This window comes from Cryptomeria japonica, chromosome 11 (genome assembly GCF_030272615.1).
Source record: "Cryptomeria japonica chromosome 11, Sugi_1.0, whole genome shotgun sequence".
Classification (NCBI taxonomy): domain Eukaryota; kingdom Viridiplantae; phylum Streptophyta; class Pinopsida; order Cupressales; family Cupressaceae; genus Cryptomeria; species Cryptomeria japonica.
Genome location: NC_081415.1, coordinates 392,411,362 through 392,428,140, shown reverse-complemented (window position 1 = coordinate 392,428,140; position 16,779 = coordinate 392,411,362). Strand labels below are relative to the sequence as shown.

The window sequence follows — 16,779 nt, the reverse complement described above, 5'->3', positions numbered from 1 at the left end:
GTTGCGGGTTGGAAGTTTGATTTCCCTCCATTTCCCTCTTTTTTGACGTGTTTTGTTTTATCAACTTGGTTTCTCGACTTTGTCATCATTAGGTTTACACTTCATCAAGTGGGTATTTCTAAAATTGCCACCTTTATTTCACCCATCTTTTGAGATTTCTAACCATATAATTTTTTTTAAATTTTAAAAAATAATAACATATTATTATTGAATTTCTTTTACTAGTGTCTCCATAGTTCTCAGAGACATACGCGAACCATTTTTTTAATAACTTTTGATTTACTAATCCAAATTTAAAAAAAACTTTATACATTATTGTAGTGCACTTGATTTTTTACAATAAAAGAAGAAGAAGTATTTTCTATTGTTTTGGTGCAAGTTATGCTTCGCGCATAAACAGGTACCTGATTTTCAGGATGTGCTTAATTGGAAAAACCATAAAAAAAAATACTCAACAAAAAATTACAAAAAAATACACAACTTATAGTTCTCACTCTTATCCATATTTCTGGCAAAGGATTTGTCAAAATACTAAATCTAACTATGACTTTTTTTATGCGCACGTCAGACACTACTATGTTATGTTTTTCAGAAAAAATTAGGGTCTGTTTTTCGTGCGTGAAGGATTTGACCCCCTTAATATTATCCAATTTTGAAAAAAATTAGTAGTTTGGAAACTAGATTCAGAGTACTATAATATTTATTCTTTGATTATCTTCATATCTTGAGTGTATGACTTTCAACTTTTGCCTCCAAGTTCAGGTTCACCTGATTTCATAAAAAAGTGTCCACTTATACCCCCCTTTTTGCACACCATCTTTGTGCACTTACCCACCAATAAATTATTTATGGCACCCTATAGTTTTTCCCCAACTATATATAAATGTAACTTTATAAATGATTATGCAATTCTATCAATTTTTTCCCCTACTCGACAAACAATCTTTCTCACAGACACAACACATACAAACTTTTCAGAATCAAAATGCAAATTTCAAAGGAGTAAAGTTACCAACCCGGATCTAGAAGTAATGGAAAGCCAATAAATCTGAAGAAGCATAATGCAATCCTAAACCAAGCTCAAATCCAAATCCAAGTCTTCGAAAATGAAATTTCATCGAGAAGCCAACCCTCTAGAAATCACAGAAGGCCAAATAAATACAATTCATTCAAAAACTTCAGAAAATCTATCGACCAATCAAAATAATCTCCCAAATAATATTTCATACCAACCCTCTCAAATACCGAGGTAAGAATATAAAATAATATTTAATTAACTTACCCCAATATCTTGACCAATAGTAAAATAAGGTAGGTAGAATATATAATATTTAATTAACCCAATAGGTAAAAAGAAAAATAATAATATAAACAACCAATAATTAAATAAACCATGGGCACAATAAAATATAAAAGCCCAATAATGAAATAACCAAGGGTAATATAAATAAATACCCAAATTAAAACCACAACTATAAATAATAAGAATAATTAAATAATAATAATAAATATCCCAAATAAACATTAAATCAATAAATAAATATAAACCGATAAATCAAGGCTTTATAAAAATTAATCAAGCCAACCTTTTTAATATTAATAAATCACCCAATAATAAAATATCAAAACTATACATAAACTATTTGAACCAATTATTGATTAATTAAATAATGAAATACTCACAACGTCACAAGGCAACCCAACATAGGGTCAAACCTCGCCACACAAGACTCTAACCACCAACTCAAGCCAAGACACTAACTAACAAGGGTATCAACTTAAGACTAGAGTGTGTAGAAGGAACTCATGTCATCTCCAATCAACTTGCCATTGGGATAAAGACATACCCAAACATGTGAAGCCAGGTGGAGTCGATGTCTAGTACCTGCAATCCTGCAACCACCAATGACCATGAAACAACATATACAATAATATACATCATATATGATCAGACAAGTGAAGATAATCACAATGTTATATCATGCTCGTAATGAGTGGTATGACATTGTCTCTATCACAAATAGAGTAGTAAGGCAGTTACAATCAACATAGCATCACCTCATCCAATATAATCATGAAATGGGGTTAGCATAATCAAGATGCCATCATAACCTCATAAGTAATGTAATTCATCTAAGAATAGTAAGTGCATATAGATCATCAAATGCAAATCCATCATCATAATATCCAAGATACATCATCATCCATATGAGTCATCGTATATCATATGTCCATATGAATGCCTAGCATCATCAATAAACATCTGAAATATAAATAAAGTCAGAAGTATCATTCAAATCATCATCAAAGAGTCTAACAAGTCTATCGATGCATAAATCAAAAGATGAATCAAGGAGGGACACTACACCACTCTAGATAGCATCAAACTTGGATTGTTGACCTAGCTTAGCTCTATTTGTGTCCCATTTGAGGACTATGCCACCCTCTTTTTAGATTCTTTTAGTAGCCATTTTGTCAAAGTCCTTATTGACCTATTTTTGGTGTGAATCCAATGTTAACATGGCCTAATTTTTGACTTCCTCTAGCTCCATTAGTTTATCTAACCTGACTATAATTGCATCATTCTCTATCATCTCTAACTAGTATGCTAATTTAAGAGAGGGGAACTCAAGAGATAGGGGAAGTCTTGCCTCTCTTCATTTATACAAACATGAAAGATGAGTTGCTAATAACTCTCTTGGGACTTTGATTGTCTTTAATGGTCCTCTTGATTATCCTAATGAGATTCTTGTTAGAAGACTCATCCAAACCATTGCCTTGCGGGTAGAAGCTTGATGATATCTTTAGGTAGATACCTTGCTTAACATCCCATGAACTAATTTGGGTTCCAAGGAACATTTTTGCATTGTTTGAAATAATGGTGGAAGGGGTACCAAACCTTGTCACAATACCATCAAGAAAGTCAAGAACTGAAGTCTCAATAACATCCCTTAATGATACTACCTCTGTCCACCTTGCAAAGTAATCTATGGCTGTCAAAATCCATTTATGACTAGTACTTGATGGAGGAATAATGGGTCCAATGAAGTCTAATCCCCATTGTGTAAATGGTTGATCTTCTTGAATTAGATGAAGGGGAAGGGCGACAAGCCTTTTTTTTCGTGAGAAGAAGGCACATTTGTCATATTTTTTGACCCATTTATGTGAATATTTGAATAGAGTCGACCAATAATAGCCAACCCTCATTATCTTTATGGCCATAGTCCTTGTAGAGAAATGGCCACCCGAGGAGCCAATATGAAATTCTTCTAGTAGTCTGCTGACCTAATCTTATTGTATGCATCTTAACAAAACACCATTAAAGTATTTTCTGAAAACAATGCCATCCACCAAAACATAGGGAATGGACTCATTGTTCTTCTTCTTGCAGTACAAGGGCAACCTTTGGTTGAGTTTTGAATGATGAAACAAATTGCTCACATAGGCCCCTGCCTCTTACAAGTTTTGTGCTTTTTATATCTAGGCCATATTCCATTACCTTTGTGATCCATCCAACTCTCTTCTCATTGATGTCCTTGTTCAAAAGGAAGTCCTTAACACTCGCATGAGGAGCTAATAGCTGGATCCCATTGTTGTACAACATATGTCTAAATTTTTTTAATTTCCTTATAGTAGTGAGTACTTGCTTCTCAACATAAATGTACTTGAGTTCATACTCTTTGAATCCTTCAATAAAAAGGCAATAGGTTGCTCTAAAATTTCATCATTCAGCTATTTTAGGACAACTGATATACTTGAATCTCCTCCTAGGGTATAGATAATGAAATCCTTTTCATAATTAGGATTGACAAGAGTGGGAGGTTGTGCAATTACTTGCCTGATTTGCTCAAAACTATTCTATTTCTCCCTTGCTTGGTCCAACTAAACACTAAATTCTTTTTTATTATGACTATGAGAGGTTTTACCATGGCTGCAAGGTTGGGGATGAACCTTCTCACAAAGTTGATTCTACCAAGGAATCTTTGTAATCCTTCATTGTGACTAGGGAGTGAAAGAGAAAGAATAGCCTCCACTCTTTCTGAATCTATGGCCAAACCCTATTTTGATACAATGTGTCCTAATAACTTGCCTTGGTTAGTGGCAAACACACACTTTCTTGGGTTCAAAGACACACCATATTCTTTTCACTTTTCAAACACTTGTATGAGATGATCAAAATGATCAACTGCATGCTTAAGTGAATACCCAGTTACATCATCAAGATATACTAGCACAAATTTTGTTAATACAACTTTAAAAGCCTTATCCATTGCCCTTTGAAATGTATCCCCTACATTGGTTAGACCAAAAAACATTTTACAATAGGCATAAGTGCCCCATTTAGTAGTGAATGCAATCTTATATTGGTTTGATTCTTGGACTAAAATTTGATTATAACTTGAATACCCATCGAAGAATGAAAATCTTCCAGAGCCACTAACCTTGGATAGAATTTGTTCCATGGATGGTAGGGGATAATGATCCTTAAGGGAGGCTCTATTGAGACCTCTAAAGTATACACATAATCTAACTTTCCTATTCTTCTTTCTTATAGGGACAAGGTTAGCTACCTATGAAGAATGGTTTATAGGAAAAATAATATTAGCCTTTATGAGTTTAGTCAATTCTTTCCTCATTAAGAGTTTTGTTTTGGGATTGACAGGCCTTTGATTTTGTCTAATTGGTTTAGCATTAGGATCTAATTCTATAGTATGCTTGGTCAAACTAGGATCAAATCCCTTTAGATCTTCATAAGTCCAAGCAACTATATCAACATTTTCTTGACAAATATTGACAAAGGTCTCTTGTTCAGTTTTGGAGCATACCTTTCCCTAGTTGAGTGTCTTCCCATAAACAATGTTGATTGGCTTGTAATCACCCTTTTTGGCAGCTAAGTTCATGCTTTTGTTCTTTACTTGATCATCTGAATTGAAGATGCCCTCCAAGGTGACTAAACCTTTAGGAAACTTATTGGATTAGAGTTGCATGATCCGATCTTTGTATTGGTTTTGTAGCATAGACTAATTTTTAGCAGAGAACTCTGCTTCATCTTGTAAAAAAATGACAATCTGCTAATCTGAATCAAATACTTGCCAATTTTCTTGGTTGTTTGGGACAAAAAGCCTCACAACAAGCTTGATATGTTGCTCCTTTATACTTGCAATATGTGTTGTTATATCATACTATGCACCAACTACTACAAGACTATCAACATGCTTATTCTTGCTTATAGGAACACTTTGAATGTTGAAGACATCAAATCCTTCAATCAAGTCCCAAACTTGATGTTTATATGACTTGAGAAGGCTGTTCCTTGTTATGTTTTGAGATCTGATATGATTAATATCCAGCTCACTGTCACCAAATACCATCAGAGCTTTGATCTTCCTTGTTTGTTCCATTTGGAGACCTTGAATTAAGGCTTCGTACTCAACGACATTGTTAGTGCAACTTAAATGAAGTCTAAATGAAAATTAATATTTATCCCCATTAGGAGAAATCAACATTACACTAACACCTACAACATGTTTTCTTCTTGAACCATAAATAAAATACTCCATAATCCCTTTAGTTTTTCTTGTGATTTTGTGAGATTAGGGACAAGAGTATTCTCCTCATGAATGCAATAAGTGCCAAGGCTAGTTTCTATAGCTTCACTAATTGGGTCAAATTGAAAAGCAATAGCCCACTCATCTAATAAGAAATTAGGGACCTCTTCCAAGAGAGAAATAGGCTCATGAATTATACCCTCCTCCTCTTCATCAAGTAAAGTGCAATTCACATTTATGGGACTGGGAGTATAGGATTCTATATGATCATTAGCAATAGGCTCTTCTTGAATGACAACCTTTGTACTTTATTTGGTTCTAAATAACATATGACTAGTTTGAAGGCAAGTATCCACCTGTTTGTCTATGTATCTCGAACCCCGACGAGGATAAATCACAAGTGTACAGTACTTGCATGATCAATCGTCATATATCAACATTTATGACTATTTTGATTCAATTATTCATTATGGATCTGACATTTAATATACATCCTTCCATTGCATTTTCAACTCAAACAAAAGAGGAATAGAATCCAATTTGCATTCAACCCTCTTCCTAATAGAATTGAGGTTGGATCTATTGATTCACTCTACCTTTTAATGTAATGCATGTGAAAGTTAGGTCATTTCCTAGTTTACAAAGCATATATTGTGAAACCCTAATTTTCCATCTATTACACAAATATACTTTATGTATATGTGTATATATATGTGTGCCACAATTATCATGTACCACATATGTGTACACACACACACATACACATACACATACACATACACATACACACACACACATGTATATATGTATATATATGTGTGTGTGCATGTGTATAAATGTATGTATGTATGTATATATATGTATATGTATATGTGTATGCATGTGTATATGCTTGCACTTTCCTATTACAAAGATATAAGGCCAGGTTCAAGTGAGCTCAACCTCTTTATTTTTTGTTTTTATCAAAGAGATAAGTGTGTTATTGCTTGCTAGTGATTGACCTAGGCTTGGTCACTACCAAACCATAATGTGAGTGCATAATTACATGGTCATGTTATGTCCTAGATGGACTAAAAAGTGGTTGTGGCCACTTTTAGTTGGTCCCTTGTTTTTCTGCACATGCCCAACACTAATTGATTAGCTAGAAATTGAAGCATCTCCAAAGAAAATATCAAAAAGTTCAACTACTTGATATGAATTTTCTAATACTAATTCTAAATGGACAATATGATTTGTTAGAACAATGATTAAGATGAGTCCATTTGCATAAGTTTGTCAAATATATTTTAAAATATAAAAATCACTATTTAAAAAATCCATGATTATGATATTACACAAACATAGATGGATGGTTTAAATACACAGATCTAGAAAGACATTGAAATAATTTATAAAATAAATTTCATAGAGACGTTGTAAGTGACATCTCTTTGAACTTATTTTAACTATATTTAAAATATCTATATAGTTAATTATAAATAGCTATTGAAGTGAAAAGAAAATTAGCAACGTCATATCAGTGATTTGACCAACATGACAATAATGTTGAATGATGTCGGTGGGAGATGATATTCAAGTTTTTAGTGATACGCGTAATCTTCAAAAAACAAAAGAGAATCATTATCCATTTCCGCGTGAAATTCATTCAATCTCATCCAAAGATTTGATGTTGATGTTGATGTTTATGAGACAAACAGAAGCTACAAATAAAGAAGAGCTCTAAATCGAAGAGACAGACAGAAAGTAGATAATGTTATTGATAAACAAAGGCAGGGCAGCCGGCAAGCGTGTTTGAGGAAAAACCAAGAGCAACGACAAACAGGGCGAGCTTATAATGCTTCAATTCATCAACAAAAACTATATTCTAATTTCATCGGAAATGACAAATTGATTTTATAGACTTGTGTTGATGTTGAACACAAAGAAATCATATTCCGAGTATAACCCATCTACTTGTACGCCGGCCTCCCTGCATGATTTCTCTGCTTATCTGATGAGCACAACAATGCCTTCACCCATTTTTCACTCTGCTCTTGCTCTTGCTCTCCTTATATTTAACACTGCCACTGCAATCAGAATGGATTCTCCATACCACAAAAGTATTGAATTCTACTCTTTTCAGAGTGAGTGAATGAATTGGTTCTTAGTTACATGCAATGCATGATAATGGTTTTATCAAGTTGTTTACACAATGTTTGAATTGTGCAGGAAACAGTTTGGTCCAGTTGAAGGCATCAGGAGGAGTTAATGGGCATGAACATAAAATGTAAGTTTCTTAGTTTTGTTGCTTCATTAATTAGAACCAGAGGTTTATGGACACTGCTATGGCATCTCATACAATTTTTTGTTAAAAATGAATGATATAAAAGAATGGATTACAGACAATGGCCAAACCTAGAATTCAAAATCGAAATAAGGGAACTAGAAGTAAGGCATGTTGTCTTGCCATAAAGATACTAAGATGATGAAGGAGAAGAAGATAAAAGCATTTATAGGGAAACTTTACGACTTTCAGTTGGGTGTTTCGGTATCAAACTTAAAGAGTATCTTTGCCTTAGTTAGGGCTAATGCTAATGAACTATGTACCATTAATAGTTTACAAGAATTGAAGGGGGTCTATGATGTTCACAAACACAGGGTGATTTAGTAATGGGTCTCGTTACATTTTTCAATATGAAGATTATGTCTTCTTGTATATACCATGTTCTCTCATTTGATATGATTATAATTATTATTTAATGGTGTATATAAACACTAGTTTGAATGATGGATTTATATAATCTTTTGTTGAATGAATTTGATGGTCTTAATAGTGCCTCCTATAGTGTTGATCGAGGGAGGGATATGGGCAACATACAATAGAAGTGGAAAAAGATGGACATAAAAGTTATTGTTTAAATAATGTTAAAGATTTGGTTCAAAAGTGAAGTTGATTAGTTTATATGTAGGCAATATAGTTAATCATGTGGAAATAGATTGTTAAAGAACAAGGAGGGTCAACCCTAACCTTGCAAATAAAACAAATTGTGGCCCTTGATCTATAAGTAAATTTTGATCTTGAGTAAATGATGGAAGAAACTTTCATTCTAGTGTATATAGTTCAGGATTTTTGGTTTACATAAATGATAGAACTTTATATCTCTACGTGATTGTACATGTATGTGCACTCTCTCTTTCTACATGTGTATGCATGTACATTGGGTTTTGTTTATATAATATATCATATACGCATATGTATATGTATATATGTATATATATAGATATGTACATATATATATGCATACGTATTGACATATATGTATGTGAAATATGTATGCATACATGTATCTCTATACATATACTCATGTAGACATAAATGTATACATGCATACACAAGTTACACACACATACACACACATATATGTATGTATACATACATGCATATACATATACATATATGCATGTACATATACATATATACATGTACATGTATGTGTGTGTACATGTACATGTATATATAAGTATATGTGCATGCATATAAGTATATGCATATGTATATGTACATGTATATACACATACACATATATACATATATATGTGTATGTATGTATGTATGTATGTATATGTTATTGATATATGTATACATGTATATATTACATATATAGATATATACATATATACATAAATATTATGCACGTATGTGTATGTGCAAATTGTTGCAAGGTGTGCATCCTTGGTCTCCTTGTGCTGTGCATTGCAACGCTCAGGTTTGTGACATGGCTTAATCGCCTCCTATGGATTCCATAAGTCTAGTGGTTGTATCGGGCATTAACAGGTCGATATTTTGGTGCAACGACAAGTGCACTTGTAACACATACATGTGTATATCTATACATACATGTGTATATGGATGACAACACAATAGTGTGTCCCAATTTTTCACATTTTAGGACATTGAAATTAAGTGTTTTTAGCGTTCAGTGCATCTTATCAATTAACTATAAATAATTTAAGAATGATGTAAACTAATGATTTATGAAAATTTCTATGTAGATTCCATTTATTTATTTATTTTGAATTTTTTTAAATACACATTTTTATCATATTTAGATAGTTTTTAATAAAATACTTATTATAATTTTACTAATTTATTTATTAATATTACCTATATTATATAACTTAAAATAAAAATTAAAAAAATTAATGGACATAGATTGTCAACTCTAATATTCTAGTGTACAGATTTTTTTAATTTTTTAATTAATTTTTAATTAATAGTAATAACCAAGATTTAGGTATTTATTTTTTAATAATGCATTTCCCCCTTTTTAATCTAAATTGATTCTTCCAATTGAAACAAGGACATCAATATGGAGCACATTGTATTTTTTTGAGATTTTTTTACATGTAGTTTGTTGTTTTTCCTAGTCTCTTGAATAGAGATAATTATTTTTTCATAGCATGCCTATGTTGATAATAAAATTTTGAAAATAAAAAAAATTAAATAAACATAATATAAATATTTTTATAAATTTGACAAGGGTTACTTAGTACTTACCCATGAAATTTCATGTTTGCATGACTTTTTTTATCCTCAAAGAAGTGTCATAAAGAAAAATAATATATCTAATAAAATTGATGCATGTGACTTGAAAGGAAAATGATACCACATAGAATGTTAAATGACATGCATATGATATTATGCTTCTACCCCCCTCTCCCCCCGCCCCACACACACACACATATTGGTGTGTGTGCGCGTGTGCGAAACGGTATATATTCATACATGTGTACATATATATAGATATATACATAAACATATTAAGTTTAGAGGCTTCTAAGTGACATGATATCCACTTATACAAAAATGAAGGGTTGTGATAACATGATATAAAAATGAATTATAAAAGTTTGAAAGAACATTTATGAAGAACAAAATTATGGAAGGATATGACCTATAACACCTCTTTACAACATGCTTAACCCTACCACTCAATCTTGAATATAAAGGTCAATGCACTTACAAGTATCAACATGATAAAAATGTTTGTAAATTTTATTAGATATATACTCTAATTTTTAACTTTCTTTCTTTATAAAATTTCCCTTTATAATCTTTAATCCTAGTTTGATTTTCTATTTGTATCATTTTATTTCTAGGTTCTTAATACTTGGGCTTTGTATTCTCTAATTTATTCTATTTTTAAGATGATTTTGTTTATACTTATTTTATTTTTCTTTCAACCCTTTTTATTTATATAGATCATTTGGATTCCTATTATGATGCCATAATACTTTCGTAATTTTTTATTTTTTATTCAACCATATCATTTTATTATTTGCATGAACATTTTTTCATTTATTTTGTATTACAACATTTTTAAATGTACTATTCATAATATTTTTATTATTTTATTGCTGTTCTCTAGTCTTTGAGAGTTTCTTTCCATTCCATGCTCCAGTTAAAAGCTTTTTCTGTTTATTTTAGTTGATTTCTGTCTTTCTTCTTATGAGACATATTTTGTTCTTCATTTAGACTGTTGTATTTTCACTTTTAGCTTAGACTATTCTCTATATGAAACCAAATCCTTCCCATATTTACTTTTTATCAAAATATTTTTAAATGTAATATCTTTTAAAGAATTTTAACTCTATAAATTCTAAAAAAAAGATTTGATAACGATATAGTGTTGAGGAGGAGTAGAATGAATTTCACTTTGGCTAATCATCTCTGAATGGTTCAAACAACCAGGTTGGGCACTCATCATCCTTCGCCAGCACCAGCACCATCACCATCCCATAGAGCTTTGAAAAACTTCAGAAATGTATATATAGTAGCAATAAGCGTATCTTGTGCTGCATTTCTCATTGCTCTGCTGGCCGGCGTAACCTTCATTTTCCGGAGGAAACGGTTGACCAAGATTTGCCCATCATTTCGACAAGGTGAAGATGAGGCGGTGGGTGAGTCATTTCTTTAAACCTATCTCTTTTGTTGGTTGGGTTATTTATTTAGAGCTTTATATGATATCTAAAACAAACGTCGTCTTTATGCAAATTAGGGTTTGAATTTGGCAATGCACAAGGACCATCCATGCTTGCTGTGCAACGTTTCGCTTTGAAAGAAATGGAAGTAGCAACGAACAGGTTCAGTTCTGAGTTGTTAATAGGCACCGGAGGGTTTGGAGTGGTTTATAAAGGTCTTCTTAACACGGGTGACACGGTTGCAATCAAAAGAGCTAAAAGAGATACATTTCAGAATACCCAAGAATTTTACAATGGTACTACTTCAATTTTTTATACTATACAATTGTTCATTGTGTTTCCTTTAAATGCCTAACAGCTAGGAGACTTCTCATAATAAGAAATGCATGTGCTGTTGATCCAGAGGTAAAACTGCTAGCAGAGATTCGTCACAAGAACCTTGTCACTTTGATTGGATTTTGTGAGGAAGCAGGTGAGTATATCGTTTTTCTTATTTTTCATATTTTGGTTTAAACAGTATATTCTAAGTTTTAATTTGTCTAGATGGTTTAGAAGAAATCATATTAATATTCTAAATTTTGATTTGTTTTAAGTGATTCACACTAAATTACATTAATTGATGGTTCTATCGAAAAACTATGTGATTTCTCTATTTATATGTGTCATCTTTAAAAAAAATTATTATGATTTTAATGAACCACTAAAAAATTGAAAATTTCACATTAAGATCGGAGGAGAAATATCTCAAACATCACTATTAAATTTACTCTGTTTTCATCTCATATAGGTGAACAAATTTTGGTTTATGAGTACATACCCAATGGCTCTTTATTGGAACATATTACAGGTACATATATCTCTGCAGGTTCTTCTCAATCCAGGTTATTGTGTCTTGAACGATATAATTGAGGGATGTTTATACAGGTCAAACGAATGTGCAATTCACATGGAGACAACGCGTTCAAATAGCAATTGGTGCGGCAAAAGGTATTGGAAGCTAGGACAAACTTCTCTCCATTCCTTTCTTATGTGATACATTCTAAATTGATTTTAATTTGAGATTGACAATGGTCAGCTTAATTTATATTTGGGTGAGCAAAATTTAGTTAATGGTGTTTTTATGGTGGGACTTAAACAGAATATTCTAATCATTGATTTGTTTAGGTGGTTCATCTGAAATTATAGCGATAGGTGGATTCTATTGGAGAAGCTAGTGTGATTTCAGATGAAGCACCTAAACAAGTAAAATCTTAAAGTGTGTTGTTTAAGCTGAAATTTTTGTTATCAATCTTACCAATAACTTTGTTCAGATTAAGAGAAAACTTATGATTCTATAAAGATTTTTCTTAAAATTGTGTAAATTTTTAACATTAACATGTTTATTGGGCATTCTTATCTTCTGCTCAATCTTCACAGTTTTTCCAGCTCCTTCAGAATGATTTCATATGATCTAATAGATTTGTTTTCATTTCAATTTAATATGTTATATTGATTTAATGATTATTTTTAAAAGTGAAAGATATGTGAAAATCTTTACAGATTTTTACTCTTAAGAAGTTGCAATCATATTAATGGTAGATACAAAAGTGTGAAAAAATCCTTGGAACTGTTAAAAACTACTAGTACTAAAGAAAACCTATATGTCATTGAACTGTGCTTTTTCAATATCCTCAGGATTAGTTTGATTAGATTTTAACATTTTCTAGCATTTGGTTTTGCAGGGATTGGTCACCTGCATGAAGAGTGCAAGCCTCCCATCATCCATAGGGATATTAAACCTAGCAATATCTTGGTGGATAATCAAATGGAAGCAAAGGTATCAGATTTTGGACTTGTAAGAACGGGTCCATTAGGTGGTGAGTCACATGTGAGCAGCCTAGTTAAAGGCACTCCTGGTTACATGGATCCTGACTACTGTTCAAGCTACCATCTTACACCATTCAGTGATGTGTACAGTTTTGGGGTTATTCTTTTGCAGTTGGTTACTGCAAAACCAGCAGTTGATCTTACCAAAAGGCAACCTCGCTATAATGTCATCGATTGGGTGAGTATGTTCATGCCATTCACATAATTCATCAGAAATCTCATGCACTAACACTGCCTTTACTTTTGCCCAAATTCAATTATTTTTCTTGCTTATGTTGGCTGGTAATTTTGAGTTAACAGGCTAGGCCAAGCCTGGAACAAGGCAATTTGGAGAACATTTTGGACTCTTCCCTTCTTAGACAGACATATAATAGAGATATGATGTTGTTTATGGGTCAACTTGGGCTGAGGTGTGTTGAACGAAGTCCTAAAGACAGACCCACCATGAGGCAGATATGTGAGGAGCTAGAGTTCCATCTTTACTCTCAAATACTGGAACCTAGTAGATCCTTAGTTAACAGACAAGGAGAAAATTCTATCAATGAGAATGAGGATTCTATAAGCTTAGAGAATATTGGGTTACAGAAATTTGAAGTAGAAATGGAAAATGTTTCATTTGATGGTACAAATATGAGAAGTTTGGAGTGTCATAGCTTCAGAATATACCTGAGCCTAAATAATTCTGAACAAGTAAATGAAGTAGATGATACAAACAACACCACCATCAACACTTTTTGCTTCTCATAATTGTTGATAATAATGTAAATTTCCCCAGTTTTCTTTTTCTTCTTTAATTTAGAAATTGTTTTTATTTCTTCAAGGTGGTGAGAATGGTGATTCTATTGTACAATTTTTACTATTTAATTTTGTGAATAATTAAAAGTAAATCTTAAACATATAATAAAATATATGTTTATTATATGGAACCATCAAAGCAAGTACAATCGAAATAATACAGTTTTCAATGGAATTTTACCATACTTGCAATAACTACTTGATATGATAAAATATATGTCTTAAACATGAAATAACATAAAAATACATTTTCTATGATGTTATGAAAGCTACAACAAAATTTGAAAATGTAACTCACACTTCTCACACAAACTCTCAACCAAATCCTTGCAAACTACTAAAATAAACTATGAAACTAATATCAATCTACATAATGATAACCTCTCAATGAGATTAATCTATGGTAATCCTTGACTACTGTCTTAGACCACCTAGTAATCCTTAGACTCCTGGCCTTAGATCACCTAGAAACCTTCAAACATCTCATTCTGTAGTCTCCTCCATTGGTTGATCAACCACTAAAGAAACAAACATAAGTTTTGATAAAATCTGCAACAGCAATAATGAAACTTGGAGCCAAAACCAAACATATATGAAACCAAATTCGAACTCAAATTGGGCACCAAAATCCCACTACTCAAAATGGAGGAAACTTGCATAAAATGGACATAATCATTTAATAGAAATTTCCATAAATCTACAAGATGTCAAAGATGCCCAAAGTTGCCAAGGGAACTATCAAAAAACCAATCCATTACTATCCAACTTGCCAAAACCAACAAGATGCTCCCCAAAAGAAGTCACTAATTTAATATTGTTTGTTGTGAGAAATTTGAAATTGCAACAACAAATGAATATTAAATTAATATTATTTGGTAAAATGGCATGTGATCTTGATATACTATTTTGGGACAATGGAAACTTACTGTTCTTAGCAATTTTCTAGTTCTGGAAAAAAGGGGACACGACACCTTCATTTAAGATAGCATCAAGTGAGAAACAAAATACATCTCAACAATTATGAATTAAGCTTCTATATGTTGAAAAATACAATTTGTATTTAAACTAGCAACTTCATATATACAATGAAATCCTATGACAGTCTTGCAACAATATAAAATGAGGAATACATTTTTATTGGGGTACACATGCTTTTGTTATCTAAAGAATAAGTTTGTGATATTCAACCATTAATTTGAGATAACATCAAATGAGTAGAAAAATACATGTCTTACCCACCATGAACCAATCTTATGCATGTTGAGAAACATAATGTGTAATTCAACTTGCAACTTCATAGTTATATCATATCCTATCAAAACACTATAGCAACATAAAATCAATAACACACTTTTGTTGGGTGCACATGTACCTCTATTACCTAAAGAGAAGGGTTGTGAAATCCAACCACTCTTTTGAGATAACACCAAATGAATAGAAAAACACATCCTACCAACCATGAACTAAGATTGTGCATGTTGAGAAACACAATGTGTAATTAAGCACGCAACTTCATATTTACACTCACCTTGTGCATGTTGAGAAACACTGGAAAGTGGATATTGATAAGAGTGCGGTTGATTTCAACACAAATCCCTATCCCCCCCTCAATCAAGAAATAATACCCAAACACAATTGAAGCACAAAAAACAAGAAGATAACTAGGAACCAATACTAACACTATCTCCCTATCTCTCATTATCTCTATCTCTCCCTCTACCTCTCTCCCTCTATTTCTCACCCTCTCCCTAGATCTTCATCTCTACATATACTTTCCACTCTTTATTTCTATCTCTAGATACATCTTCCTCTCTCTATCCATCATTTCTCCCTCTTTTTATATCTATATCTATATTTTCCTCTCTATCCCTCCATATTTCTCCTTATATACCTCTCTTACTTGAAGAGGAAGGTTGTAATATCCAACCATTCATTTGAGATACTTCAAAAACAAAAAAAGAGACATCTTACCAAACATGAACTATTAAACTTGTGTAGGTTGAAAATCATAGGTGTAGTTCAACATGCAACTCTTTATATACAATGAAAATCTATTGCAACCCTGCAACAACATAAAATGAGGAATGCAGTTTTGTTGGGTATACATGCCTCTATTACCTAAAGAGAAATATTTTGTTATCCAACCATTCATTTTACATATAACATCAAATGAGAAAAAAAAACCCATCTTAGCAACCATGAGAAAACTTGTGCAAGTTGAAAGACACAATGTGTAATTTAACCTGCAACTTCATATTTACAATATAATCTATTGGCAATTTGGAGGAATTGATTATGTGTTGCATTGATATTTGTCATTGATGTCAACACTAGCTTGTTTGGTTGTCTACCGAGTTCCGGTAGAGTGGTTGGATTGTGATGTTGATCTGGAGACTATCTTCGGTATTCTTCGGTACGTTTAGATTGGTGGAATTGGTTTGGTTCGGTCATTCATGTCTGTGTCACATTCAGTTGGTTCAGGATTTGGCGATCCGAAAGCTATCATATGTTCTAGTAAGCCTTTTGGTTACCAGTAAGGGTTTTACTGACAGAGCTTTGTTGAAGATTTTTTGATGGATTTGATAAGTGGTGTTGGTGCAGCTTCTAG

General features: G+C 32.3%; 1 protein-coding gene across 1 annotated transcript; it reads left to right on the top strand.

Annotated features, from left to right (window-relative positions):
• The first annotated feature begins 11,589 nt into the window (after positions 1–11,589).
• LOC131071545 (putative serine/threonine-protein kinase) lies at positions 11,590–14,141 on the top strand. The gene is made up of 6 exons (XM_058007437.2): positions 11,590–11,806; positions 11,914–11,982; positions 12,298–12,357; positions 12,435–12,497; positions 13,232–13,554; positions 13,677–14,141. The coding sequence occupies exons 1-6, from the start codon at positions 11,620–11,622 to the stop codon at positions 14,121–14,123; spliced, it is 1,149 nt and encodes a 382-aa protein (XP_057863420.1). The 5' UTR covers positions 11,590–11,619; the 3' UTR covers positions 14,124–14,141.
• The last annotated feature ends 2,638 nt before the right edge of the window (positions 14,142–16,779 follow it).